We start from the raw sequence: 23,823 nt of genomic DNA on the forward strand, positions 1-23,823 counted from the left end.
ACAAGGGGCAGGAGGGGCTGCGTCTGGGTGTCTCACCCGGCCTCCTGCCCCCAGCCAGGCCCGATGCACAGACCCACTTGACAGGCCTCCTGGGTAGGAGCCCACGCCTGCTTTAGTGGGACCATCTGCCTTTCATACGGGGGCCATTCAATCGACCCTCCCTGACCCCTAGGGCATCTTGTGCTGGTGCATTTGGAGTGCAGTGGGCTCCGCTAGACACACACATGCCCGCGTGCACACAGCCACACATGCACACATGCACCTGTGCACACAGCCACACATGCACACATGCACCTGTGCACACAGCCACACATGTGAACATGTCCGTGCACACAGCCACACATGCACACATGCACCTGTGCACACAGCCACACATGCACACATGCACCTGTGCACACAGCCACACATGCACACATGCACCTGTGCACACAGCCACACATGCGAACATGTCCGTGCACACAGCCACACATGCACACATGCACCTGTGCACACAGCCACACATGCACACATGCACCTGTGCACACAGCCACACATGCACACATGCACCTGTGCACACAGCCACACATGCGAACGTGTCTGTGCACACAGCCACACATGCACACATGCACCTGTGCACACAGCCACACATGCACACATGCACCTGTGCACACAGCCACACATGCGAACGTGTCTGTGCACACAGCCACACATGCACACATGCACCTGTGCACACAGCCACACATGCACACATGCACCTGTGCACACAGCCACACACGCGAACGTGTCCGTGCACTCACACACACACCTCGAGAGACTCACATCTGCGCATGTCCTCTGGACACATCTTCACCCACCTCCACCCCCGCCCCAGTTCATCTCAGCTCCCTGCAGTATTTGCACGGTGTCTTGGCCATCCCGTGTCCCTGCTGCAGGCACTGGCTGTGCCCTGAGGCCCTGTCACTAGGTCATTGCACACATGCACATCTTCGGGAGCTGCTGAGTCTGCAGGGGTGGTCTTGGCATCTCATCTCAGTCCTCACCTTGGTTGTGGGGAAACGCCTGCTGCGCCACGTGGGGAGGGCCGTGCGCTAGGCCTGTGCTCGCCCAGTGCCTGGTGCGCGCCCACATGCCCACGCCTCTGCCCCGGCGCGTGTCCCTGTCTACGCTGCAGGCTCCTGTAGGGTGGTGGGCGTGTGTGCCGGGCAGGGCCTGCCCCCCAGGTGAGTGGGACATGCAGGGCCGCGGCTGCAGGTGGAGATGAGGGCGCTTCCCTTGGTGCCATTGCAGGGGAGGGCACATGCGAGCAGGGCAGGGTTTGCTGCCTGCTGGCCCCAGCCCCACACCTGGCTCCTGTCCTCGTTGTTGCCACCCGGCACCACAGAGCTGGAGAGGTGTTCAGTTTAGGGCCGCGGGGTGGGTTTGGGAGGTGGATCTGGCCAGGACCTGCGAGCCTCGTGGGCGTGGAGGGGCGGCCTGGCCGGTGCTGAAGAGCACGCAGGTTGGGAGACATTTGTGTGGCACTGGCCAGCTTCGCAGTGTCCACATGTGAGCACTGCACAGGTGGTTCTGTTCTGGGCTGTTAACTCGTTATTTTCCTTTTCCCGCAGACCTCGTGGCCCCGTGACAGCAAAGCCCCCCTTGGCAACCATGTGCATCATCTTCTTTAAGTTTGATCCTCGCCCTGTTTCCAAAAATGCGTACAGGTAACCCCCGCTCCACGCCTGCCACGCCCGGCGGGTCCCGGGGACCGGTCAGTCCTCACACCGCTGTGTGTGGGAGGGGCAGGGGCAGGCTGAGAGTGCGTGGGCTGCACGTGCCTGGCCCTGCCCTCGCTGCGGGGTGCTGGCGGAATGCCTTGTGGTGGCGGGGACTCTGAGGCGACGCACAGAGACCTGAAGACTGAGCCTCGGAAGGGGATTGTGCGGGCAAGGGCACAGTTCTGTGGGCCCTGGGGGGGGGGTCGGGGCTGCAGAACCGGGGCAACGGTGTCAGTGAGTGAGGGCCCAACTTGGGCTGGCTGGTCCGTGGGGCCGGCGGGAAGCCCGGGTGGCGGCAGCAGCGTCCAAGGGTCTGTGGGGACCAGACGGAGGAGGCTGGTGACTGAGGCAGGGAGGCTGAGCCGGATCCTCCCTGCCAACCCTGGGCTCTGGGCGGCTGCACCTCCCTCTCAGGGGCACCCCGACATTTATCCACACAGAGAATGAGGCAGAGATGTAACCCACACCCCAGAGTAACATCTGAGCCCGCTGTCTTGGGCAATGGCCTGGGAAGTTCTCATCATTTTAAAATCTGCACCAGAAATGATTCGAACGGTTTCCGTGAGGTGCTCAGATTTAAGTCACTATGCGAAACTGCGTGGATGCCGTGCTGCCCGACTGGCTGAATTCACTCATTTCAGGCCTGGGACGATGAAGAGTGTTGAGCATTTTCGCTTCCTGCGGAGGGCTGGTTGGAGGGCCAGGTCGGGGTCTGGGAGGTGACTCTGAACAGCCCCGACAGCGAGCTGAATGAGCCAGTGTCCCGCCAGCAGACAGCATCCTGCAGGGAAAGCACCATGTACAGAGAGAACCATTGACTCCCACAGGGGACTGGAGTAGTGACGGCCTAGCTGGTGAGAAGTGACCAGAACTCAAGAATACAGGACTAGCACAGGTGAGGGACAGCCACTGTCCCCAGGGCTGAGATGGGGTGTCGGGGGCACCCCAGCGGAGACCCAGGCCTTGCTAGAGAGGACATAGCTATGGCCTGCTGGATGGCCAAGAAGTCCCTGGGCTGCTGTGCTGATGGAACCTGCTGGAAATCTGTCTTCTAGGATTCCAGGGACTGTCACAGGGTGGCTGCTGGGGGAGGTGCTGGCCACTGGTCACTACCATGCACTGCTGTGTGCCACCGCGCTGCTGTGAAAGCCGTTCCTCCTGCAGTGTCTCTGCAGCGCCCTCTGCTGACAAAACGTAACGTGGGCCCAGCCGCACCAGCAGGCGGGGATGCAGGTGAACTTGGAGCTGAGATGTGGCAACTTCCAGCCCTTTGGCGCCCTCCTGTGCTCGTGTGAACTCCCAGGTGCCAGCAAAACAACTCTAGCGGAGAAGTTCTTAAACGGAGAGAACAGCCCAACGGTGCCCGAGCCCGTGCCTGGCTCGCTTGTACTCCCAGATCAGCCGCAGCCCACTGGCCACGCTGCTCCCTGCAGTTACTCTGACCACCTGCGTTGAAGTAAAACTGGAGGAAGAACATGGCCAGCAGGAACCGAGCAAAGCCACTGGCCAACTCGTTTCTCGGTGGGCACCAGGCAGTGGCTGGCGTTTGGCTTCCTTCTCCTCCGGCCTCAGCCAGGACCCCAGCTGCTGGTGGCTGCAACGCCTCGGGCTGGCCTGAAGGCTTGGTTTGGGTTGCGTAGCTTTCCTCACCGCATCCCATGAGTCACCCTGACCTCAGGCCAGCCTGGGACCCCGGGGTCATCCTTCACTCCCTGTTTCCCTCCTGCTGCCTCCTTGGCAACAGCAGGGTAACTGGGAAACAGGCAAAGGCAACCCGGGTGGAAAATGCCAATTTGAAGCCAGGCTTTGCCCCCACGGTTTACCTTGTGGCCACCATAGCTGGCTCTCGGGGAAGTGAGGGGACAGTCCCTTTAAGTCCATTCCCAGGAGGCAGAACCAGTGAGAGGACAGACCCCTGGCCTGGGCCGTCCACAGCCACAGGGTATTGTGGGCAGAGCCATGTCCCCGTCACACTCACATGTGGAAGCCCTGACTGCCAGTGCCGCAGACTGTCACTGTGTTCGGTGACAGGGCCGTGAAAGAGGTGATTAAGGTAAAATGAGGTCACATGAGTGGGCCCTGATGGGTAAGATGGGAGGAGATCAGGACACGCACGGGGAGGCAGTGTGCGCTCAGGGAGAAGACCCCTGGAAGGAGCCAACCCTGCTGACACCCTGACCTTGGACTTCCAGCCTCCAAAACTGTGAGACAGCACGTTTCCGTTGTTGGAGCTGCCCAGTCTGTGGCACTTGGTCACAGCAGCCCTGGAAAACTTGTACCCTGGGGGAGCCGGCCAGGTCTGTGTGCCTTTGCCCAAGGGGACCTGTCCTGCACCTGGATCCTCAACTCTCCGGGGAGGATGCCTCGGTGGAGGGGAAGAGGGTCAACACAGGTCTCTCTTGCTTTGGCTCAGAACCTGTGCATCACTGCCAGGACCTGCCCTCCTGGGTCTTGCCGTTCCGGGTGGCCTCAGCATTTCCCTGAACGTTTTCCAAAGCCCTGAGCCAAAGACTAAACACGCTGCCACTGGGCAACCGGCGTACATGCTGCATTTTCCCTGCCTCATGGGACGCGTGCAGGGAGTTTCTGGCGGCTGCTTCTGTTCTGGCTCTGGGGTGTCTGGCAGGGAAAAGGGCAGGCTGAGGCTGGGGGCACAGGCATTCCCTGGAGCCCCTGACCAGCACCTTGATTGTGCCATGGGAGACCCTGCCCAGGGGACCCAGCCAAGCTGGGCCGGACTCCTGATCCGTGGACTAGGATAATAGAGGGATGTGGCTTTAGGCCACTCAGGTAATTTGATACACATCATGGAAAACCAGGACACCCCCAACAGGATAACAGAGCAGGCACACAATCCCCCTCTTCAAACATGGCTGTCGACCCTCCTGAGCTGATCCCGTTGCTGGCTCCAGCCCAGAGTGGTTGCTGGATAACCTGTTGCCCCTTGGGGCAGCTTCTGTGGGGTCATCACTGAGGGTCTTGTCACTGCATTGCAGGCCAGAGTACCTACGCCAAACCACCCCCCAGAGGATGCACACACTCCCCGCCCCCGACGGTACACACTCATCCCCCAGAGGGTGCACACATTCACTCCCCCCATGGTACACACTCATCCCCCAGACGGTGCACACACTCATCCCCCCATGGTACACACTCATCCCCCAGAGGGTGCACACATTCACCCCCCCTGATGGTACACACTCATCCCCCAGAGGGTGCACATATTCACCCCCCCGACGGTACACATTCATTCCCCAGAGGGTGCACACATTCACCCCCCCCATGGTACACACTCATCCCCCAGAGGGTGCACATATTCACCCCCCCCCGACGGTACACACTCATCCCCCAGACGGTGCACACACTCATCCCCCCCGACAGTACACACTCATCCCCCAGAGGGTGCACACAATCACCCCCCCCATGGTACACACTCATCCCCCAGAAGGTGCACACATTCACCCCGCCCCCGACGGTACACACTCATCCCCCAGAGGGTGCACACATTCACCCTGCCCCCGACGGTACACACTCATCCCCCAGAGGGTGCACACATTCACCCCGCCCCCGACGGTACACACTCATCCCCCAGAGGGTGCACACATTCACCCTGCCCCCGACGGTACACACTCATCCCCCAGAGGGTGCACACATTCACCCCCCCCATGGTACACACTCATCCCCCAGAGGGTGCACACATTCACCCCCCCGACGGTACACATTCATTCCCCAGAGGGTGCACACAATCACCCCCCCCATGGTACACACTCATCCCCCAGATGGTGCACACACACCCTCCAGGAGGCGCACACACTCATCCCCCAGACAGTGCACACACTCATCCCCTAGATGGTGCACACACTCACCCTCAGACGGTGCACATACTCACTCTCCAGCTGGTTCACACACCCTCCAGGACATGCACACACTCATCCCCCAGACAGTGCACACATTCACTCTCCAGATGGTGCACACACTCATCCCCCAGACGGTGCACATACTCATCCCCCAGACAGTGCACACACTCATCCCCCAGACAGTGCACACACTCGCACCGCTAAACAGTGTGGGGTGGATGGTGATGGACAATTAATTAGTGGTTTCAATTATTGAAACAAAACAAAAAGCAGCTGTGGTGACTTGGCATCCTCAGAGCCCCTCACCGTGGTGGCACATCCCTGGCTCTCTGGGCACTGGGCACAGATGGTTTTTATTCGCATTGCAGCCCCCCGAGTGGACTGCGGGGGTTACCTCCTCTCATCTGGAGCTCGATGTGGGTGCTCATCGCGCCAGTTCATCCCTGAGTTAGACATGTCACGAAATTCCCGGCAAACCACCAGCAATTCATCCAAACAGCGACTCCTGGAATAAAAATAGCCCAGCAATTAATGTTCGTGAATTATTAGGCAAACCCATGTAGTTGCTGCTTGTTTAAAAATAGGCAGTTGAACATCTTAGGACAGAAGGCTCTGCTCAGTCAGCTTCTCTTAATAATTTTTTTCTCTATTTTTCCTTTGCCGGAGCATTATGTAAGAACCGGCACCTGGAGCCGACAGCGCCAGCCTGGTTTCAGGCAGTGCTGGCGGGCCGGTGGGCAGGGCACTCCCTGGCGCCCCATCCCCCACTCGCCCGCGGGCTCTGGGACTTGGGGAGCAGTATTGAAGAGAGAACACCTGAACGGGACCCCGTGGGGCCTGACCCCACCCCCAGGGGCGGAGGAGCTGTCAGCCTGGCCCCTGGTGTGTCCTGAGTGCTCCCTCCTCCTGACCACCATCCAGCCCATGGCCAGTGGGCACCTTCTGCCAGGACTGACCTGTGCAGGCCTGGGGCAGACGCACTGCTGGTCGGAGCGGAGCCAGGGCCAGGAAAGGCGGGTTCTGCTACAGCCCCTGCTGCAGGGGCGGGGGCACCTCTGCCCAGAAGGTGCAGGCACGGTGGGATACTCAGGCCGGGGTCCAGGTTGGAACGTGGCTGTTGGAGGTTCAGAGGACAGTTCTATACATGGCTGCGGCTTGTATCAGGGACAGTGACCACCTCCCCCTCCCACCCGAGACGTGGCCTAGGACTGGAGCCAGCTGCGTGGACGGGATGAGGCGTCGCTGCAGGTGGGGGTCAGGGCCAGCTGCATGGGGCACCCTGGAGGTGGTGAGGCTTCCACGGCAGACGCTGAGGGTGCCGGGGCAACGCACAGTCCCTGGTAACGTCCAAAAGCATTTCCCTGGGGCTCTGCGGGCCGGGGGCTGCGGGGCAGGTGCAGAGTGCGGGGCACCTGTGTGCACACAGGTGGAAAGGCCTCCAACGGCTTGGGCGGTGGGGGTGATAACAGTTTCACACTTGATCTTGTGAATGTCTTTCTTTCCCATTTCACCACGAGCCAATGTTGGTTTGTGAAACCAGCGTGCAGTAATCCATGCAAAAATTATTTTTCAACACCTGTCAGGATCTCAACACCACAACCTGGTTTCAGACTCACGATGTGACAGCTGACCACCAATGCCCTGCTCCTGGGAGCTGCGGTGGCTGCTGCATCTGTGCTCAGAGGGTCTTGCAGCCATGACTTCTTAGACCCATGGGTCTAACTGACGTCACAGGAACTGACCCTTCCACCTGCAGTCCCCATTGTGTCCTTCCTTATTTTTCAGTTGCCAAGCTGGAACGTGAAACTCAGTATTCTTCCCTTAAAACCAGAGCTCTAAAAATTTGGCAGCGCCTGGGGCGCTGAGGCGGGAGGATCACTTGAGGTCAGGAGTTCGAGACCAGCCTGAGGAAGAGCAAGACCCCGTCTCTCAAAAAATACAAAAATTAGCTGGGTGTGGTAGTGCACACCTGTAGTCCCAGCCACTCGGGAGGCTGAGGCAGGAGGTTCGCTTGAGCCCAGGAGTTGGAGGCTGCAGTGAGCTGGGCTGAGGCCACAGCACTCCAGCCCAGACAACAGAGTGAGACTCTGTCTCAAAAAACAAAAAAAATTGACAGTGTCTTTCCTAATTAAAAGAAATACTTGTTTGATTCATAATGCAAAAGAACTCCTACCCACCCCCCAACAAACAAACGCCGTAAAACACAGGACGGAGCGGCTCGGAGGCCCACATACTGCTGCTGTTCAACCTGCGTCCTCGAATTCGTGTTTCTAGGGGCCCATGGCTGGCTGTGGGCGTTCTCATGGAGGGGGACAGATGGCAGAGGAGGGACGGCCCCACCCTCCAGCATGGGCTCCTGGGCCTTGCTTGGTGCCAGCCATGCGGGACCCTCACCTGCGCCTGCCACTGGCCCGGCCTGATCAGGTGGCCGGGGCGGGGGTGTGTGTAGGGTGGGCCAAGGCTGTCCCACAGGGCCCGGGGGACCTGCCTCCTGCCACTGAGTGCTGTGGACGTGTGTCCTCGTGGGGCTCCTGCCTGTCCCCTGGGGACCTTCCTCCCATGCGGTGCAGTGAGGCCTTGCCCATGTTGCACTGGGGCGAATTGGATACGTTAACGAGAGAAGAAAACGTGGCTTTGCTGCGTCCATCCGAGACCGTCAGCGTGCCCTCCTCTCGCAGGCTCATCCTGGCCGCCAACAGGGACGAGTTCTACAACAGACCCTCCAAGCTGGCTGACTTCTGGGGGAGCAACAACGAGATCCTCAGCGGTGAGTCTTCCCTCACGCCTGGCGGGTGGCTGCCCCGTGTGGCCTCGAGCAGCCCCTGGCGCAGTCCCACAGTGGTCCCCACAGTGACGGCGCCGCGTCGCAGCACACACGTGGGGCGCGTGAGTGGACACCAGGGCTCAGGGTCCGGGCCAGCCCCCGCCCTGGGCACCCCTGGCGCCACCCGCCCAGCACCGGCTCTCCCTGCTGTGGGTCCCGGGAGACGCGTTAGTCCTCACGTGCGACCCCATGGTGCAGAGCGATCGGTTGGCTTCATTTGGACCCGTCCTTTCACCATGGACACATGGATGGATTCCTGTGCCGAGCAGGTCCAGGTCCACACTCCTGTCACTTTGTGAAACGGTCCAGTGGTGTGCACACGCGTGTGTCTGCATTCGTGTTTCTGCTCGTGCACGAGCACCCTTGCCCCGAGATGGCTGCCCTGAGTTTGGGCAGCAGAGGCTTGGGGTGGGCACATGCAGGTGGGGAGCCGGTGCTGACACCTCCACGTGCCCTGTGCCTGCCGTGAGGACTCCCGCAGGGCGGACAGGGAGGGCCAGCCGGGTCCCTCCCAGACACCAGCCTCACCGAGGTCCTGGTGGACAGGAAGCAGTTTCTGCCCGTGTGGTGGACCGGAGTCTCCTGGCTGGCCAGGCCAGGGGTCCCTCTGCCTGTGGGGCAGGCGCCAGGTAGGCCCAGGGCAGCCTGGCATTGCCAACGGGGGTGCCCAGGGTGCCCGCCAGGCCAGGCATGTGGCCTCTCGAACCTGGGATGCTGTGTATGCCCTGTGCCTCCCAGGCCCCCGCTGGTGGTCTGTAACAGCTCGGCCGTGGGATTTCAACAGGGGACTCCCGGGCAGCCCAGCAGTGGTGTGAGGACGGTGCTGCCGAGGCTGGCTGGCCCTGGCACTGTGGAGGAGGACAAAAACGTCCAAGGCAGGAGGGGCTGGAGGCCTGGCAGCTGGCGGCATCCGGGCTGGCTGGGAGCGAGGGGCGAGGGGTCTGGGTCTCGGCCTCATCAGAACCACACAGGAGACCCTGGAGACGCCCAGACGTGTGGCACAAGACCTCCGCTGCCCCAGCTGGGGGCGTGGCTGTGCAGGGGGCCGCAATGGCGCCTCTGTCCGGAGGTGAAGGCCCATAACCCCACAGGGCTGACCATGGCTCTCCCAGAGGCGGGGCTGTGGAGGGCCCGTGGCGCAGCCAGGAAAGTCCCCGGCCATCCCAGGCAGGGTGGACGGCGTGGGGGACAGGGCAGGCTGGTGCAGGAGGCCATGGCGAGGCCCAGGGACTGGTGCCCTCAGAGCGGGGGCTTGCAGAGGGGGACATGGAGGCTCAGACAGAGGGTTACCCTGGCCCAGCTCCTTGGCCTTCGTGGCTGTCCGGGCCTGTCCCTCTCCCTGGCTCCTGGGCCTGTGCCCCTGAATGGGTGCCAACCCCAGCCGGGAGCTCCAGCCTCATGGAACTGTTCACCCTCGTGTGGTTTGGTGGCGGCTGGCATACCAGCGCACGCTGGCTCCCACCCAGCTGCGGTGCCGCTAGGGTCCCCATTCTCTCGCTGTCTGGCGTTGCCAAGTTGTGCACTAAAGTTTAGACCAGAAGTTCTCCAGGTGTGGTGCTTGGGCCAGTAGCATCACCATTACTGGAGAATTGTTAGAAATGCAAATCATCAAATTTGTAAAATTTGGCTATTCTTCAAGTAGTTTTTCTTTCTTTCTTTCTTTCTTTTTTTTTTTTTGTGACAGTGTCATTTGCCAAATGCATTTATTCTGTCTCCTGCTGTCTCTCTTCGGTCTCTCTCTCCTCCTCTCTCTAAGTTTGCTCAAGGTTGTCCCACCCCTGGATGAGGCCCCATCTGCTTTTCCCAGTGTCCCCTGAACCCTGAGGTCTTCCAGGCTGGCATCTGGGAACAGGCAGCGTCCCCCGCCCTGTGTGGGTGCTGGCGGCTCTCCCTGGCCCCGGGTGGCTTCCTCACGCACACGTGCTGGTCAGACCTCCGGGGTGCCCTGTGCAGCTTGCTCCCCTCTGGTCTGTGCTGCCATCTGAGTCCGTCTGTGTCGCTGGAGAGGAACCCCTGAGGCTGGGTGCGTAGAGGAGAGAGGTTTGTCCGGCTCAGGGTTCTGAGGGCCGTGCCGGAAGCACGCACCGGCACTGGTCCTGGGGTCGTCCTGCAGGGCCACCATCCCACCGCCAGGGGCGGAGCGTGCAGTGCGTCTCCTGGACCGGACGGGGGCAGGGCAGGGGAGCCAAATGGGTGACGCTGCTGGTGGTAACGCTGTCATCCGCCACAGGGCTGGACATGGAGGAGGGCAAGGAGGGAGGCACCTGGCTGGGCATCACCACGCATGGGAAGCTGGCGGCGCTCACCAACTACCTGCAGCCCCGGCTGGACCACGCGGCCCGGGGTCGAGGTACGGCGGGCGGGTGGGGCCGAGGTAAGGTGGCTGGGGCGCACCAGTGACGGTGACGGGGCCAGGGTACCGAGAGGCAGGTCTGGGGTGCAGGGGGTGGGGCCGAGGAACAGCTGGGGGCAGGCTGGGCCCCGTGGAGGGCGGCTTCCAGGCCAGCGCCACTGCCGAGTGGTCTGCCGCAGGCGCCGGCGGCAGAGCCAGGAGCAGGGCGAGACCCAGGGGAGGGTGCGTGTCCCAGCCCTCGGCCTCGCCCTTGGCCTGGCCCTGCAGCACCTGCACAGACGTGGCTCGCTCCTCTGGGGAGCACGCTCCGGGCTTGACCCCCGCACCCCTGCCACCCCATGTGTTACTCCTGGCCACTGTGTCATTGTCCCTTGCCTGTGGAATGTTGGCAGAGCAGATGCCTTCCCCAAGAGGATAGTTCTGTGGGTGCACCTTGTACGCACTGGAGGTTTCTTTCCTTGGTGCTTGATTTCCACGTGGAGACGTAATGGGGGAAATTTTTTAAAACTCAGAATGAACAGAGTTCTCGGTGACGGTCTCTGTGGCCGGCGGGTCGAGGAGGCGTGGCTGATTAGCAGCCGCCCCGTGCAGGGCTCCGGTCTCCCCTCGCCTGCCTGGTCCTCCCGCGGGGCCCCTGCCAGTCTTCCTGGGGGGAGGGGCTCCTCCCCGCAGCCTCAGCCACAGGCACCTGTCCCCTGCCCACAGGTGAACTGGTGACCCACTTTCTGACCACGGAGGTGGACAGCTTGTCCTACCTGAAGAAGGTCTCTGTGGAGGGCCACCTGTACAACGGCTTCAACCTCCTAGCGGCTGACCTGAGGTGCGTCCGCGGGGAGGGATCGGCGGCCTCGCCCCTGGGCTCATCGGGACGCCGGTTCCGCTTGGAGTGTGGGGGGCATCCACGGCAGCCTCTGCAGGGATGTCCCTCCCAGTGGCCGGGTGGGTGTCCTGAGGACCCTGCCTGTCCCAGATCCGCCAGCGCGGGGACAGGAGCTGAGACGGCGAGGGCAGCTGCGTGAAATGGCCCCAGCTGGGCGTCCCCCACAGGCAGTCCTGGCCGGGAGAGGCTGGGCGCTCCGGGGAGGCTCCCGTTAGGGGTGCGGCCGTGGAACTGCAGAGGTTCCGTGTGCTTTGCCCGTCGTGAGGTGGCGTCTCCCCGTCCCAGTGTCCCAGAAGTCGGTGAGTGCTGTTAGCGCAGGGGCTCCGCCAGGACAGGCAGACGGGAGGGTGGCCGGTCCGTGCCCAGATGCCTGTCCCGAGACTGCACGTTCCACAAGGTATGTGGCCCGTCTCCTGGCCCTCACACCCCAGGCGCGCTGTGCTTTGCGTGTCCGTGGCACACGGCACACGCAGCCCCACCCTGCACTGCACGGACAGTGCTCTCCAGGTGGAGGCTGTGCAGTCACAGTGTCCCTGGGAGGAGGGCCAAGGGCGGGGCCTGGCGCTGGGCACTCGCTGCCCGGAGCCCTCCTGCCCGCTCAGGCCTGCGCGGCTCCTGGTCTCTGTGCTCTGTGCTCCCCAAGCTGGGGGCCGCTTTGCACTCTCTGTAGTTCCGTTTAGACCTGACCCAGCCCCGGGAGATCAGACCTGTGGCTGTGCCACCAGTGGGACTCGGTGCTCAGAGGCCGTGTCACGGCTGGGTGCTGAGGGTGCCGTTCTCTGAGTGGATGCGTGGGCGGATGGCTCCTATGTTGGGGGGGCTTGGGCTCCCCGGAGCCTGGGCAGCTCTCCTGGCTCCCAGAGGCTGCAGCTGGGGTCTGCCTGCCTACACCCAGGAGGGCAGGCGTGTCCAGAGAGGGGACCACGGGTCAGGTAGAAGCCGGCGCCTGCCAGGGCAGAGGCTGGAGGACAGTGGTGTGGGAGGTCGGTGACCACCCTGCTGGTGGGTGCCAAGGAGAATGCCAAGCCTGGAAGGGAGGGAGGCTCATCCTGGCTCAGACCCACCCTCTGCCTGGCCTGAGGCGCCACCGGCAGCGGCCCCAGCATGGGTGCCGATTCTACAGGCCCTTACACGTAAAGTTCAAAAGAGCATTTTGCCTGCAAACAAAGTCTCTGAAATCATTAGCCAAACGTCTTAAGAAAGTTGCCAAATAAATGCCAGGCGTGGCGAGTAGGAGTGTGGATGCAGACTGGGGGTCCCAGAAGCTGCTTGGGGTGGGGGGCGGGTGCTGCCTGGTGGGCAGCACCTTGGGAGGAAGGCAGGACTCCCGGTGCCCACGATGGCCTTCTCCCTGTGTCCCTTTATCCTGAAGACACAGGGCTCCCTGTCCAGCCTCGGGCCCGGGAAGGCCACAAAGAGTCCCTCTTTAGTTTGCACAAAAGGTGTTCCAAGTTCTAGAAGGCTGCCTGCAGTACTGAGGAACTGGAACGTTTTTGGCTCGGTTGCATTGTAACTATTTTAAAGTGTACACTTAGCACAAGAGAAGAGAAAAATGAGACCTTTGGCTCGTCGTTCTGAAATCTCCATCACCCTGGGGCCACCTGCCCAGAGGCCTGGGAGACGAGCCCTGTGGCGGGGGGTGGGCCCTGAAGAGGGGGCTGGTGATGGTGGGCGGGGCTCAGCCCTGCAGTCAGCACCACAGGCTGCGCCTGCAAGCCCACGCCATGAGGCGTGCGTCGAGGCAGGAGGGGCTTTGGATGCCGTGCCTCTGGGGCTGGGGGTCCCCAGTGTCAGCCAGGAGTGCACCTGTGGTGCTGGACAGCAGCTGCAGTCTCCACGCCCCTAGTGTCCGGCCCCCGAGGGGCTGGGCCCTGAGTGGTCCCCGGCCTGGCCGCAGCGGGCTGTGCTGGTTCCAGCCGGGGCCCCAGGGCCAGGGCTGTGGGATTGCTGGGCGGCGCTGGGAGCTGGATGCCCCGTGGCTCACGTCTGACCGTCTCTCCCTGTGGTCCACAGCACGGCAAGGGGAGATGTCATTTGCTACTATGGAAACCGGGGGGAGCCCGAGCCCATCGTCCTGACGCCAGGTGAGCCTGCTCTGGTGTGCCGACAGCGCCGGGGGCTGCTCCTGTGCAGGGGACTCCCCTGTGCTTTTCGGGGCCAGGCCCTGTCGCAGCGCTGTCCCGGGCCTGTACTCCTGGCCATCTGTGCGCCTTCTGGTCTGCACCCTCCCCGCCACCGCCACGGCCTTCCCTGCTCTGGGCTTCCCACCGTAGCCCTGCAGCTCTGCCGGCCTCCCCCAGCCCCACCTTGCGCCCCATCTCTGCCCTACGTCCTTGTGCCACCCAGTGTGCCTGGGCCCTGCCTGTCCCCTCTCAGCCTTGGGGCTGTCACCACCCGGGCTTCTCGCCTGGGCCCCTCCCTGGGGCACACGTGCGCACTGGGCCCTGCCCCGCACGAACGCACACCTCCCGTGCCCAGTCCCAGCCTGCTCCTGGGTCCGCACCCTCGGGGCCTCGTCCCCCGCCCCATCCACACTGTGCCGCTCGCCCCCTCCGCCTTGGCGCTGCGCCTCTGCCTGGCCTGAGCCTCCTGCTGGTGTGCCCTTCTGTCCCCTCCCTCATCTTGGAAGCCGCCTCTGCCAGTCCCGGCAATGGGCAGAGTGTGTCATGGTGCCCCGGCCTGGGAGCCACGTCATGGGGAAGGTGGTCTGCGTCTTGTTCCGGGACAAAGCGGCACCCCCAGGAAAGGCGCAGTGGAGCTTCAGGGCTCTTCTGAGTCCTGTGGTCCCTGCCTCGCCCACACCAGGGCTGGCTCCCAGCTTCCCACATCTGCCCAGTGACGTCTTGGCCGTAGGTGGCCCTGGCGGCTCAGAGCCTGAAGCTGGGGTAGCATCTAGGCCAGGACACCCGGGCCAGTGGAGACCCTCAGAGGAGGCATCTGCCTAGAGGGGGCTTCCCCATGTCCCCCTGCTGCCCCGCGCATGCTCCCAAGCACCAGACGACGAGGCGCGGCTGCAGACATGTGCGGCGCAGCAGGGCCGCGGCCCTGGCTGGTCCCGAGCTGGGGAAGGATTATTCTGGCTGTCTCGGCCAGTTCTTGGGGCAGGGCCTGTCCCCGGGCCTCCCGTCAGCTCAGCATTGTGGGGTCGGGGTGCACGATGAGGCGGGTCTGTGCCCACGGAGTTGGCCTCGTGGTCTGCACATTGTTGGGCTGCCCTGAGCCCGTGCCTGCCTGGGAGAGAATTGGACTAAAGGACACAAGAGGGGGCAGAGGCCCCTCAGCCCCCAGGTCTGAACGTTGGCCCGGAGGCCCCAGGGTGCAGCTGTAACCACCGCGTGACGCCCTCGGCTCTCAGTGCCCGAGACCCTGCCTCTGGAAACGCTTGTTTTCTGCTAAGTTGTCGTCCTGGGGAGACTCTCTCCACCTCCACCCTGTGCACCCCTCGGCCCCCCACTGAGCAGCGTCACTCTTCTTTGCAACGACAGCTTTACTGAGACGCGACCCAGCCGTAGCACGGCTCACCCGTGTGCAGAGCACCATCCAGCAGGTCTCCGTCCGTCCACAAAGCCGTGCGGCCGTCACCTCCACCTCGTCCCAGGACGGTCGCAGTCCCTGCCTCGCCCCTTCCCCGGCCCCCGCCCCCGCCCACCTGCTTTCTGGCTCTAAGAGCTGCGTGGTCCAGACATTCCACACAGACGGGACCGTGCGGTGCGTGGTGTGGGACGGACTTGTTCCCTTAGTGTTCTCAGGGTCTGTCAGGCTGTGGCCTCCGTCAGCGCCGTGTCTCCTTTGACGGCTGAGTGATACGGCGCGGGTGGACACCGTGTGCATCTCTAGCCGTCCGGTGACGGACACTTGAGTTGCTGCTCCCTGTTGGCCGCCGTGATCAGCGCTGCTACGAACGTGTTTGTGCAGACACGCGTGTTCCTGGCCCTTGTGTCCGTTCTGAGTTGAGGGACGTAGCATGTGTTTCCGCCTTTAGACTACTGTGGATGCTGCTGCCGCAACCCCATGGGAACAAGTGTCTTTGTGGTCGTGTTCCCGAGAGTGGAGCTGCTGGGCCACATGGCAGCCCTGGGTAACTTTTCGAGGAACTTCCAGACTGTTCCCAAAGCAGCTGCACCGTTTCGCGTTCCCGGCAGTGCGTGGGTGTCGCAGCTTGTCCCAGCCCTCAGCGGCACCGGCTGTGTGGTCACACGTCCCAGTGGGGGTGAGGCGGTGTCTCCCTGTGGTTTTGATGTGCGCTTCCCTGACGGCGAGCGACGTTGAGCATCCTTTCACGTGCTTGCTGGCCGTTCGTGTGCCTGCGTCGGAGGAACGTGTTCAAATTGGTTGACTTTTTGAGTTGTAGGAGTTCTTTGTACATTCTAGCTACACGTCTCTCATCCGATATATGATTTGCAAAGATTGCCTTCCGCTCTGTGCGCTTTCTTTTTACTTTCCTTTTGGCATATTCTGAAGCACAAAGCTTTAAATTTTGACGAAGTCCCTTTTTTCTATTTTTTTGTTTGGTTTCTGATCTAAGAGGCCATTGCCTCATCCAAGGTGACGAAGCTTCTCCCCTTTTTTCTCCTGAGTTTCACAGTTTTAGGTTTCATTTAGGTCTCTGGTCCGATTTGAGTTAACTTCTGTGTATGGCGTGAGGTAGCTCCATTCCTTGGGCATGGTGACCCAGTTGGATGGCCTTCCGGTCACTCCTGGTGGAAAAGACACCAGGACACCTGGGCGGGTGGCATGGCGGAGGGGACCCCAGCAGGGCCAGGGCCGTTTCCCTGGGAAGCAGCTGGAGCAATGTCAGACTTGGCCGAGATCCTGACCTGGGGGTTTGGCAGGGCAGAGGGTGGCGTCCTGGCATCCCTGACGCATCGTCAGGGCACAGCCCTGAGCAGGCCGTCCCCACCGCCCGCGCCTCTGGTGGACAGGTTCCGAGGCGCCTCTCGACCTCACGTCTGTGCCCCTCACTTTTGTGACATGAGAAACCTTTTCCTTTTGGTCCTACCTCTGTCAGCACTCTGGGAACTGGTTCTGAGAAACCCCAGCTCAGAGTCCTTGCGCCAGGACCCCCGGGTCCCCCAGCCAGAGTCCGGCTGGCGTGCAGAGGTGGGACCTGCTTGGCTGAGGCCCTGCCCACACCCTTTGGGTAGGGCTGTCCCCAGTGTTGGGGTTTCCTGAGTGCCGACGTGAGTCGGGACTGACCTCGGTGGGCCCCCCCCGGCCTCGGGCTGCTCAGGCGCCCCCCACCCTGGCTCAGAGACGGGTGAGGTTGGAGGCGCCTCCCTTTCCACCACCCCCGTTGTCCCCTCTGGATTGTAAGTTGTTTATTCCACTCAAGCTGCTTAGCATCTGTGCGCCAGGGCCTCCCATGGGCCCCTGCCCCGGGTTGAGTTCTCTATCCCTTGTCACACACGTGGGTCTGGCATGGGTGTAGGGAAGGTGCCGGAGCGTGGGGGTGGCTTGGCCTCGGGCTGGTCTGGCTGTGCCACCCCGGCCGTAGCCCTGGCGCCTTACCCTGCGCTGGGCGGGTGGGTTCACCCCGAGAGGGCACAGCGGGGCCTCTGCATGGCCAGGCTGACCTCCCTGCAGGGGTCTACGGGCTCAGCAACGCGCTGCTGGACACGCCCTGGAGGAAGCTGTGCTTCGGGAAGCGGCTCTTCCAGGAGGCCGTGGCGCAGAGCCAGGCGCTGCCCAAGGACGTGCTGGTCGCCCAGCTCCTGGACGTGCTCAGCAACGAAGAGGCGTGAGTCTCCCAGGGCGGAGAGGAGGGAGGCCGGTGGTGGTGCCCAGGCCGGCTCACGGCTGCGGGGCCCTGACGGACACACTGTCCTCTGCCTCCCGCCTGCCCCCGTGGGCAGCTGCGGTTTCCAGTGAGAGGCGGCACCGCCTGGGCCTGGGCCTGGGGTTCCATGCAGGCTCACGTGGGTCCCAGAGCAGCTGGATGCCGAGGGCTCGTGGAAGACTCTGGAAGATTCCAGGCATTCAGAAAACCGGGGGTGGGGGCGGGGCGGGGAAGAGACACACCACAGCAGCAAGTGGCCAGGTTGATGGAGCTTCCCACAGGCTCGGCCGCCAGCGACTGTGGGCGGAGTGGGAGGCAGGGACTCGCCACGCAGGAACTGCCTCAGGGGACGGTCCTCAGCGACTCCCTCGGCCGTGGGCCCCCAGGCCCCTCAGGCAGCCTCTAGGTGACCACCTCGGATGCTGGGCATCTTGGTGTTGTCCGCCCCAGCCGGGGTCCCAGTGCTCGCCAAGCCAGCCTTCCTACAACCCGGTGTGGCAGCCCCCACGTCCCTCCCTTTCCACCCAGGCCAGGCCACCATCCTGCCGGGCCACCCAGCATCTACTCCCACCCCATCCAGCCCACCCCTCAGAGGAGCCCCCACAGCTGCCCCCTGCTCCTCTCCCTGCCAGCCCCCTGCTCTGGGCCTCTGAGCTGTGGTTCCAGCCTTCAGCCTCAGTATCCCCCTTGGGGGAGCCCCCTCCCAGCTATGAGTCCACGCTGCCCCTGGTCCCCGTGCCATGCTGGACAGGCCTGTGACAGGCCCTGGCTACTCGTTGGCAGCTGTAGCCGGGCACTGGCCATGGTGTCTGGCACATCACAGGGCTGGAGTGGACAGATGGCCGGGGGGCACCCCTCAGGGCAGGCGGGGACCGTGCGTGCCACGTAGAACCGGGGCTCAGCGATGGGTCCTAGGTGGAAGGGTGGATGGAGGTCTGCAGCCTGACTAGAAAAGTGGACGAATGATCCACACGGCTCCTCCCAGCCGCTTTCTAAAGCCAGCCAGGATGGCGGGCAGGGCCACCCTGCTGGACACGGCTGCCGGTGGGACTGACAGCCACCCCACCCGGTCCTTGCAGGCAGCTGCCAGACCCGGCCATCGAGGACCAGGGCCAGGAGTACGTGCAGCCCATACTGAACAAGTACGCGGCCGTGTGCGTGCGCGGCCCGGGCTACGGCACCAGGTATGACGGGGCTGCCAGCGCAGCACCTTCCTAGCCTGCGTCCCACCTCCCGGTTGGAGGGCCGGCCAAGAAACCGAGCTTCCCCACGCTCCATAGCTGGCCGGGGCCACGCTCCTTCCCCCGCCGAGTGGGTTCCAGATCCTCTGTCCTGTCTAGACACAGCCGCGGTGGCAAGCACACTCCAGGTTAACTGTCGGGCTCCGGGCGCCCTGCAGGCCGAGCTCGAGGCTCCCAGGGCTTCCACTGCCTCCTCTGTGGGCCCCGGCTGTCCCCCAGCATGAGGAGCAGGACACAGCCACGAGGGGCAGGATGGCACCAGGGAGAGGCCAGCACTGTGGCCAGGCCCGCGGGCTGCGCGCCTGCGCGGTGCCGGCCCTCCTCTCGGCCGGTGCCGGGTACTGGTCCCTGCAGCCCGTCTTCCGTCACAGGCTACTTTCACGACGGACATGTTTGCTGACACGGATCCGTGTGCAGGGGGGAGGCCGGCGCCAGGTCTGCCCCTGGCTGGCTGCGTGGCTGCTGGGGCCAGGCCCATGGGGAGCCCTCAGTGTGTGCCCACCCTGGGTGGCGGCCTGTGCTGGGCGGCCCCCGTCTGCGAGGGCCTGCCATGGGGAGGGCTGCAGAGGAGAGGAGGGGAGCGCTGGGCCCTGGAGACTGACTTGGCCTGGGTGCCGACGGAGGAGACAGGAGGGAGTCTTCCAGGTGGAGAAGGCCTGGGCGGGCCCCAGGCGGTGGAGGGCTCGACCTCTCAGAGGTCAAGGCCCCTGGTGTGCAGGCGTGGCCAGGTGTCCGGGAGCCTGGTGCCCTGAGTGACAAGTGCAAGGGCAGCCCAAGGCCGCCGTGTGAGAGTGGCGGGGCAGGCTGGGGTGTTTGAGAGCGGGGCAACAGGACTCACTGGCTGTGGGCACCCAGATACCCCCACAGCCCCCACGTCCCTCAGGCTGGGGCTGCCCCTCCCTGCTTCCATCTGGCCCCTCCGTCTGTGCCCTGACAGGCAGGGCAGAGGCTGAGGGACGTGGGGTGACCATGTGGCCTGTGCTCTTTTTCAGAACCAACACCATTATCCTCGTGGACGCAGAGGGCCATGTGACCTTCACCGAGCGCAGCATGCTGGACAAGGACCCTTCCCGCTGGGAGACCGCCACCCATGAGTTCACTCTGCAGAGCTAACCCCCACCTCCGGGCGCAGCCAGCAGGCTCATGGGAGGCCCTTCCTCAAGGGCCAGCTTGGAAGGGCAACTTCCCTGGCCACACGGCACTGCCTGGGACTCGGCCAGCGTCCCCCAGGATCAGGGGCTTTTCGTTTGTGTGTTTCTTGTCTTGTGTCCCTGTGCCTAGCTCAGGGTCCGCCCTCATGCCAATGGGGGGCAAGTTTTGATACCAGTCTGGGATGGGCCCTGCAGCGCTGTAAAAGCGTGACTACACCTGGGCCTGCCCCTCACGCGTGCAAAGGCACGCACATGCGCGCACACGGCACGTGATACAGGCCTGCACGTGCACAGGCATGCACACAGGTACGTGCATGGGTGCACCACACAGCGGCGTGTGCGCACGCACGGTTGCACAGACACACGCGTGCACACACGTCCCTGGCAGGCGGGGGTGCCTTTCACTCCTCCCACGCTTCTGGCCGGTGGGTCTTTGTTCGGCTCAGATGACAGAAGTAGGCTTGTATTTATAAGTGGCCCCCTCCCGGGGGCCATAGGGCCCAGGCGTGCTCCGATTCCCAGCAACCGGCCGTCCCGCAGAGGAGACCGGCCACGTGTGGACACAGGCACGGGGAAGGCTGAGAAGAGCCCACTCTCAGGACAGAAACACGGGCTTGGTGGTGGAGTCGGTGGTCCTACCCGTGCACCGCATGGTCTCGGGTGTCTGGGTGGTCCCCTGCGTGCTGGGTGGTGCCATGTGTGCTGGGCCTCTCGGGACCCTGCTGGCCCACTTGGGGGCCGTGGGTGCTGCCAGCCCGTGTCAGCAAGTGGCCACAGCCGGCCCCTGCCGTCTTCCTCAGCGGGTCGGACTTCGGGGAATCTGTCCTTGAACACAAGCTGTTGATAATAAACTGCGGCTGTGGCGAGTGTGTGTGTGCGTCTCGAGGCCCCTCCCTGTGTGCCAGGCGTTGGCGGGAGCCGCTGGGCGCACGGACGCCTGCACGAGGCTTTCCGCTTCCTCTGCTGCTGCGAGAGGGCCCGTGCACGTGGGACACGGTAGGTACCGGGGTTCACCAGGTGGCCGTGGGAGCCCCACGGGGACCCTTGGAGGGAGAGGCCTGGTGGCCTGTTCCCCAGATCAACTGTGGAGGCCCAGGGGTGGCAGGAGGGGCAGCAGGGCAGGCCCGAGCGTGCTCTGACTCAGCCCCGGAGCTCCTCGTGTGCCAGCACTCTGGGGCGTGTGTCCCCGGGCTGGGCCGAGCATAAGGGGGCCTCGTATCCAACACTGAGCCCCAGGCTTTCCCTGCCTTCTGGGGTCATGACTGCAGGGCAGGTGTGGACCTGCACCAGGGCTTCCCAGCCTGGGGAGGAGCAGGGGCCTCCCCGCCCCGACCACACCGCTGGGGCCTCATGCCCTCCACGGTTCATTCTGAACTCCGGACAGGGTTCCCAGCAGCAACCCAGCCCACGCCCCCAGGCCCAAGGGGAAACTGAGGACCCAAGTCCCACGTGTGTCTGGCTGAGTTAGGACGACAGGCTCCCAGTCGGGGCGCTGCCCCTGCTGCTAGCATCCCCGGCCGGGCACCCCACCCTCAGGAAGCACCTCCCTCAGTGTCCCCTCTGTCCCAGAGACTACCTGCCCAGGGAGAGCTCTCCAAGCCCTGTCACGGGTCCCTCTGCGGCAGCCTGCCCAGGGCTCCCCAGCAGCCTGGGCCTGAGGAAGGGCAGCCTGAGGTGCAGGTCCGGTTGCTGTGTGTCGAGGTGTGTCCTCCAGCAACACGTCGGTGTCCTGCCCCTGGGACCTCTAGTTGGAGACATGGGCTTTCCAGAGGGGACCAAGATAGAATGTGGTCACGTGGTGGACTCTAATCCCAGATGACAGGTGTTCGTATAAAGAGAGGAAGATTTGGACACAGGGACAGACACGCACAGTGAGGCCATGTGTGGAGACGAGTTCTGCTGCCACAGCCGAGGCAGCACCAGAAGCCAGAGGGAGGCCTGGGCCTCTCCTGAGCCTTCGGAGGGTCAGGGCCCTGCCGCCCCTGAGCTCCGATGTCCAGCCTCCAGAACTGGGACGGTGCGTGTCTGTCTGAGCTGCTCTGTTTTGGTGCTTTGTGACGGCAGCCCGAACAGATGGATGCAGTTGCGATGTTTACCTTACAGGCTTGGGGCGACACCATAATGACCCCTTGGTTCCCAGCCAGGTGGAACGGCAGAGCCCCGGGCCAGAACAGGACAAGGGACCCCGTGTTCCCATGCTGGTGTCACTGCAGCCAGTACCCGGCACGGCTCCTACCTTCACCCTGCTCCCAGCCTGGTGCTGTGCTCAGCTCCTGCCCCAAGGCCTTGGCACTCACCGTCCCCTGCACTGATAGACTCCTGCAGATGCCCAAATGCGCCCTCCCTCACCTCCTGCAGGTCTTTGTTAAAATCTCAGGGAGGCATCCCATTTAAAGTTGCAGGCTGGGCAAGGTGGCTCACGCCTGTAATCCCAGCACTTTGGGAGGCTGAAGTGGGAGGATCAGTTGAGGTCAGGAGCTTGAGACCAGCCTGGGAAACAAAGTGAGACCCTTTTTCTACAAAAAAAATTCTAACAATATGCCAGGTGTGGTGGCAGTGCCTATAGTCCCAGCTACTCAGGAGGCTGAGGCGGGAGGGTCGCTGTAGCTCAGGAGTTTGAGGTTGCTGTGAGCTATGATGACGCCACTGCACTCTAGCCCGGGTGACAGAGCGAGACCCTGTCTTAAAAAGAAAAAGAAGTACCGCAGCCTTCCCTGTGCATGCCTGCTTTGTTTTTCCCTACGGCGGTTAGCACCGTCGGACGTGTGGTGCGTTTGGATCGTTTCTTGCATGTCTCCCCGTCAGAATGGGAGGCAGGGGCCTTCCTCTCTTGCCTGCCCCTGTGCTGAGGCCTGGCCAGGGAAACGCTGGGACCAAGGCTAACGGTGCCGGTGCTTCCCAAGCCCAGGTTAAGCCAGTCCCTTAAGGCAAGGCCTGTGCGGGTAGATAGGAGGGTTTAGGGGCCTTGGGAATCCAGGGCCTTCTGGAAGAGCTTTGGACACGCTGCCCAGGAAGGCCTGGGGCCCCAGCATGATCTAGCCAGTCCTCTGTGCTTGTCACCAGATGGTCTGACCCCTGAGTCCCCAACATGAGTTCCCCTCTCTCCCCATTCTCAGATGCCCCTTCCCACATAAGCTGCCTCCGCCCTCTGGCCTGAGGTGGCCACGTTGAGCTGTGGAGGCCAGAGGTGTGGGGCAGACCCACGTGGAGGCCGGTCCCCGAGCAAGCGTGGCCTGGGGCCTGCCCACGGACTCCCCAGCCCACGTCTCTTGGTGCCATCTGCCAGCAGATGGCATCGTCCGGGCCCTTCAGCGGAGGGCTGGCCCATGGGTGAGCCGGGCTGAGGTGGAAGCAAGGGCCTGAGAGGAAAGGGCCTGCGCCACTCCGCTGCAGCCTCCAGCCGCCAGTCTGTGTGACTGAGGCCAGAGCCAGCCGAGGTCCCACAGTGCGGGCCTCTGTCCGTCTCGCGGCCTGTCCCAGGTTGTGTGGGCAGGTCTGAGAGCTCAGGTCTGACTGGGGCCGAGGGAGCCCCCAGCTCACCAGCCAAGCACGTGTGGGAGGTCCCCGCGGCTGGATGGCTGCGTGCGGAGTTCCTGTGGGCTCTGCCTCGCCCGGCCACGGGGAGGCCGGCGCCCCGCCGAGACCAGGACCCGGACCCTCCAGCACGGCGGTGCCCACTGTGACCGCCCGGTGCTGAGCAGGGGCGAAGGGAGCGGAGGGGGCCTGCACAGGCCTCTAGCTTCATCACCTGCAACACCTCTCCTCACTTTATTAACCTTTTTCATTTTGAAATGATATCAATTTGCTAAAAGATTAAAAAAAAAAAGAGCAAAGAATTCCAATATCTTCCACCCAGTTTCTCCCAATTTTTTTTTTTTTTTTTTTTTTTTGATAAGAGACGAGGTCTCGTTCTGTCACCCAGGCTGGAGTGGAGTGGCGCAATCATAGCTCCCTGTAACCTCAAACTCCCGAGCTCAAGGCATCTTCCTGCCTGAGCTCCCTGAG

General features: G+C 63.0%; 1 protein-coding gene across 5 annotated transcripts; it reads left to right on the forward strand.

The window, feature by feature from the left end:
- The first annotated feature begins 1,591 nt into the window (after positions 1-1,591).
- Positions 1,592-20,679, forward strand: TANGO2 (transport and golgi organization 2 homolog). 5 transcript variants are annotated; one of them, XM_069496948.1, is made up of 9 exons: positions 1,592-1,682; positions 8,272-8,360; positions 10,648-10,767; positions 11,476-11,590; positions 13,664-13,734; positions 15,136-15,358; positions 17,234-17,387; positions 18,506-18,610; positions 19,660-20,679. In XM_069496948.1, the coding sequence occupies exons 1-9, from the start codon at positions 1,627-1,629 to the stop codon at positions 19,759-19,761; spliced, it is 1,035 nt and encodes a 344-aa protein (XP_069353049.1). In that variant the 5' UTR covers positions 1,592-1,626; the 3' UTR covers positions 19,762-20,679. The 5 variants fall into 5 exon arrangements, with proteins under 5 accessions (XP_069353049.1, XP_069353050.1, XP_069353054.1 ...); XM_069496949.1 differs by lacking the exon at positions 15,136-15,358; XM_069496953.1 differs by lacking the exons at positions 13,664-13,734; positions 15,136-15,358; positions 17,234-17,387.
- The last annotated feature ends 3,144 nt before the right edge of the window (positions 20,680-23,823 follow it).

Source organism: Eulemur rufifrons, chromosome 21, assembly GCF_041146395.1.
Source record: "Eulemur rufifrons isolate Redbay chromosome 21, OSU_ERuf_1, whole genome shotgun sequence".
In the NCBI taxonomy this organism is placed as follows: domain Eukaryota; kingdom Metazoa; phylum Chordata; class Mammalia; order Primates; family Lemuridae; genus Eulemur; species Eulemur rufifrons.